This window comes from Perkinsus marinus (assembly GCF_000006405.1).
Source record: "Perkinsus marinus ATCC 50983 genomic scaffold scf_1104296956600, whole genome shotgun sequence".
In the NCBI taxonomy this organism is placed as follows: domain Eukaryota; phylum Perkinsozoa; order Perkinsida; family Perkinsidae; genus Perkinsus; species Perkinsus marinus.
Window position 1 is genome coordinate 56,040 of NW_003207414.1, and position 5,205 is coordinate 61,244.

At 42.8% G+C, this 5,205-nt stretch overlaps 1 protein-coding gene across 1 annotated transcript; it reads left to right on the forward strand.

The window, feature by feature from the left end:
* Positions 1-1,610: 1,610 nt before the first annotated feature.
* On the forward strand, positions 1,611-3,995 carry Pmar_PMAR016381 (hypothetical protein; the record flags this gene model as incomplete). The annotated part of the gene is made up of 4 exons (XM_002775104.1): positions 1,611-2,595; positions 3,389-3,429; positions 3,453-3,500; positions 3,972-3,995. Exons 1-4 carry the CDS (start codon positions 2,385-2,387, stop codon positions 3,993-3,995), a joined length of 324 nt encoding a protein of 107 aa, XP_002775150.1. The 5' UTR covers positions 1,611-2,384.
* Positions 3,996-5,205: the final 1,210 nt, after the last annotated feature.

Consider the following 5,205-nt stretch of genomic DNA (forward strand, 5'->3'; position numbering starts at 1 on the left):
TTCGATGATGTCTGGGAGTTTGAGCTCATCGAAAAATCCTGACGTTTTTCAATCACTCACCTCAGGTGAGGTCGAATATCTTATCGTCCGCTAAGGTCACATCAGGTACGCGGCGTGGCTCTGTGGGGAGCCATCGTAGTGATGCCCCGTCAACATCACTACGCCGATTGTCATGCAAAAGTACGTTTTAGCAATGCTGGTGGAATATATGTTCGCTGTACTCAGCTGAGCTCAGGAGTTTTTTCACTGATTATAGAGTTTAAGGAGTAAAATATATATATTCAAAATCGTTACCTCTGCACACGTATTTTGGGTCTGCAAACAACGCGCATTGTATACATCAAGTGTTTAGGTGATGCAACAGGGCAACCATCATCATCAAGTGGTCAAGATGAGACAGTAGCCGTGGTCCCGAGGCGGCGGCGTGCGTCGATGGCCGAAGAGATCATGCGGACAACTGATATACTCAAGGACTATCGTTGTGGAGTAGGTCGATCACATGAGCCGTTTATTATCGAAAAGTTCGTCTCAGCCATTGAAAGCCGCACCTCAGGGTCTTCTGAAAGCGCTTGCAGAGAGGAGTTCGATTTCAAAAGGTGACGAAATTCAAGCTTAAGAATATTGACTCGTGCATCAGATGGTGTGGTCGTTCTCCCGGACATCAACAGTTTGACTAGGCCTAGTGTAATCGGCGATGAGCCGAGTGAGTTCAATATTCAGTTGCCTCGGGAGAGTCTTTGGCAGATGAAGTGTCGCCTCATCGAGATGGCCACAGCGCTGCTGATATGACTAGGAGGAGACGGATCAGCACATCAGTGGGAAACTCGAACCCTATGGCGAAGTATGGCCCTCAGGGTTTGTCCTTTGGGCACGGGCGGAAATTTCCGAGTGAAAATCTCTCGAAATTTTAAAAGCTCACATACTCAAGAGCATATATGTGAATATATCATATTCAATGTATGCAGATTCAGCCGTCCCACTTGAGCTGTTGCTGGAGTTCATTATTCATCATTAATGCTTGTATCGAATATAAAGTCCGTTGTGTTCTGGAGTGTATCGGTGTATAGTAACAGTAGACTACTGTGCAAGCGATCTCATCAAATCACTTCTGTAGCCAAGAACGGCATCAGCTGACTGTTCTAGTGACATGACTATCATCAGGAATATTCTACCGCGACCACTAGCCTGTAAAACACTCTAACTGTGGCCGACATTGTTTGCAGGAGTGCCAACAGTACGCCTCGAGACTCTCGAGGCGAGAGGACCCCATGGAAAACTACTGGGGATTGACGAGAATTGTGAGGTGTGGATACTAATGAATAGCACAACCCGAAATAAGTTACCAACAACATGATGCAAATACCAATACCAACAATGATGTAGTAGTGAGAGTAGATACCAAAATATTTTCAAGATCTCAAAGTCGGTAACATAGAACAGATTTGATACCTTTGGCGTTTATGTTCCGAGCGTGAGGTGGACACTGTTTTCGAAGGCTTGTGTCACCCAATGTCTTTTATTGCACAATTTCTACCGTGTTCATGCGTGCAACTCTATGTACATGCGTGCCGCCGCAGTTCATAGTGGTTTTACCTGAGAAATTATACTCATTGACATTGATGTGCTCAATCTCCGTTTTACTTAGCCGACGAAGACTATCTTCAACATAAGCTCAGCTGCGGGAGGTCTTCAGCCTTGAGAGACATATCCTGTTCTACGGGGGATGGGGACAGCGACAATGGTGATGCAGCAGTATCGTACACCACTGATGATAATATCATCTGTATGATGCAGATGATACTACCATACTATGTTGATCGATCATTACGAGTTAGCTATAGTCTCAAGGCTCTCCTTCTCCCATTTCAGTTGCGGGTCGGCTTTTATATCGTTAGTTCTCTACAACTCCTTCAAGGTTGTCTTTGACCATAGCTTTCTTACTTGTGCCTGTATCGATTTCTCAATCTATTCCCAGACGATCGTCAAACTGTCTATGAACTGATCGCTGCTCCTATAACGATGGGGTGGCGGAGCAGTGATGTTTTACACTCATTAGCATGCTCAGCAGTATCAACATTTTCGTTCCCCTATGGTTAGTTTGGGATACCAGATGTAGCCAGTGTGGGAAAATACATATGTTATTTTATTTATGTTTTATTTTTTTTGTTACATATCCGCCACATATGCTGGTGACAATATGAGAATTCTGAGGAAATTTGGCTAAATTCTTGTTGCTTTCTGTACACTCCTACCCTAGTTCGTATATGAACTCCTATAGTTAGTGAGGAAACAGCTGAGGAAAGCGAGCATATATCACAACACTGGATGCAGCAGTGAAGTGCTCTTGTCGTGTTCTTCATCACAAGCCCGTTGTTCCCATCAATATGAGTACCCCTAAGCGTGTGAGGGTGTACGATCCTTTGGAGGAGTTCATGTCGGGTGAGCAGTTGAAGTTCGTAGACAACGACGAAGTGCCGCCGTCGGCTCCGCTGTTCATTGTCGGCCAGAAAGCGGCCCTCCAGGCCTTCGCGAAGGAATCCCAGTCGTTGCTTCCTGAGGGCATTCGAGAACAATTGAATAATTTCATCCGAGCTGGTAGGTACTCTCACAGTGTTGGAGTTCGAATATATGTAATCGCTTTCCTCAGCACCTGAGCTCAGGAGTTTCCTATACAGTGTTGGAGTAGGAATATATGTAATCGCTTTCCTCAGCACCTGAGCCCTGGAGTTTCCTATACAGTGTTGGAGTATGAGTATATGTAATCGCTTTCCTCAGCACCTGAGCTCAGGAGTTTCCTATACAGTGTTGGAGTAGGAATATATGTAATCGCTTTCCTCAGCACCTGAGCTCAGGAGTTTCCTATACAGTGTTGGAGTAGGAATATATGTAATCGCTTTCCTCAGCACCTGAGCTCAGGAGTTTCCTATACAGTGTTGGAGTAGGAATATATGTAATCGCTTTCCTCAGCACCTGAGCTCGGGAGTTTCCAAAGCGAATTATAGAAATTTGGGTAGAAGTGTACAGAAACCAATAAAAATTTCCCAAAATTTGCTCATAATTTTTTCATGTAGTTGATGATGTGCATATTTTTCCACAGTAGAGTATGTGTTTGCTCCCCTCAGCTTAGCTCGGGAGTTTTCTTTTCGCTCACTATAGAAATGTGGATAGAAGTGTACAGAAACCGATAAAAAATTCCCAAAATTTTCTGTGCATATTTCCTACAGTAGAATTTCAATTGTAGGTGAGAGCTTTTTCACTGAAAAATAAAATTTTCCGGAAAATTTTCAGGTTTGAATATGAAAATTGTTCTCAGAATTTTCAACAATTTTCTCTTCAATTCTCCTCAATTGTTCAACATTTTCGACAATTTTCACTCAGAATTTTTCAGGTTCTACAGAGGACTCGTGCGAAACTCAGGCAGTGGCGTATGTGAAGGATGGGAATAGTTTCAGAAAATTGGTAATCATATGCATACCGTCGGAGGCCTCAAGAAACAACAAGTAAGTCTGAGGAGGCTCAATCGAGCTCTGTTGAGTTCTCACGAGAACGCGTTTTATATACTCTTATTATTTTACTGACTATTGGGGTCTCAGAAAACTCTCGGGAGTATCTTCCAGAAGTCACTGCATAGTGCAGTGAGTATTACGCCCAGTGTGATGGGAATATATGCACATGGTCAACTACATGTGCTGCCAGGAATATAGAAATTTTGAGAAATTATCGTTAGTTATGGTATATATTCCTAACCAAAATTGTGTAGATTTAAAGGGCATATTCAGAAAAATTACGAGCTCAGTTGAGGAAAGGAAACATATATTCTCACACTGATTACGCCACTTCCCGTGAAACGGGTCGTGAAACTCCAATATACTATAGTTCACATGAGCTTCGTATGTGATATGAGAAGAACTAGTGAGAGAGAAATATATTTCACGACTACTGCATATCACCGCGAATATCGCGTTTTTCAGAGAGTTTTACGCCACTTCACGTAAAACGGGTGAAGTTCCAATATACTATATAGTCTGTTCTACTATATATATGTTTACATGAGTTTCGTATGTGATATGACAAACACTGGTGAGAAATATATTTCGCATTTCACACCGCGAAAAACGCATGTGAGCAGAGAATAACGCGTGGAGTGATTTCTCGCGTGTTATTCGCGAAGTGTTTTCAATTTACTTCACATCGCGTTTTTCACATGGAGTATTACGCCACTTCACGTAAAACGGGTCGTGAAACTCCAATATATATCACTCGAAACTCACGAGAAGGTCCATCGACCACACCGAGTGTTTTTCAGTGCTGCGCGCCCGGATGTGGTTTCGAAGACTTTGGTGAAGTTCCCGCAGTTTTCTGGCATGAACGATCAACCCTTTGCTGCATATGCATTGGGCTTAACGCGAGCTGATGCTGTGGTGACAGCCATAGCGGTCGGGCGAGCGTCACACTTGTTGAATTTCAAAAATGGTAAAGTCAAAAAGCAAGAAAACTCGACGATCATGATTTGGTCTCCGGAGGGTGCATTACCGAAGGAGAGAATTAGCCGTGTTGTTGACGGCATAAGAATGGCAGCATTCTTGACGGAAATGCCCACCAACTATCTTAATACCACAACGTGAGAAACTCATGAATAACAGAGTAAGTAAATGCAATTAGGTATATCAAGTTTATAGAGAAATTGGCGGACCGGCTGAAAAATGATTTCGGCGCTGAAATTGGTTTGGAAATTATCAGAGGAGACCAGCTGAAAGAGCGGGGCTTTGGCGGTTTGTGGAACGTTGGGAAAGCATGTAGGTTTGCATGCCGAACCTTGGGAGTGTGGCTGTTAGAGCTGAAATCACGGAGCGTCGGCTTAGTTCTTTGGAGTTTCACGACCCGTTTTACGTGAAGTGGGTAAAAATGCGATATTCGAAGTCGTTGTGAAATATGTTTTTCACAAGTGTTTTTCATATCACTAGGGTGGTGAAACTCCATTACTCACGTGTTGAGTAAGTCTTTCATCACTCAAGTGTAAGTAACGTAGTTAAGTCACGTTTAAGTAACTTAGTTAAGTCACGTTTAAGTAACTTAGTTAACTCAAGCTGAAGAAACTAAAATCGTAGTACCTTAAATTTAACTCCATTAATCAGCTCAATTCACAAGTCCAAAGTACTTAACGAATATATGAACACTGATTTTAACAACTAATGAATGTCTAGT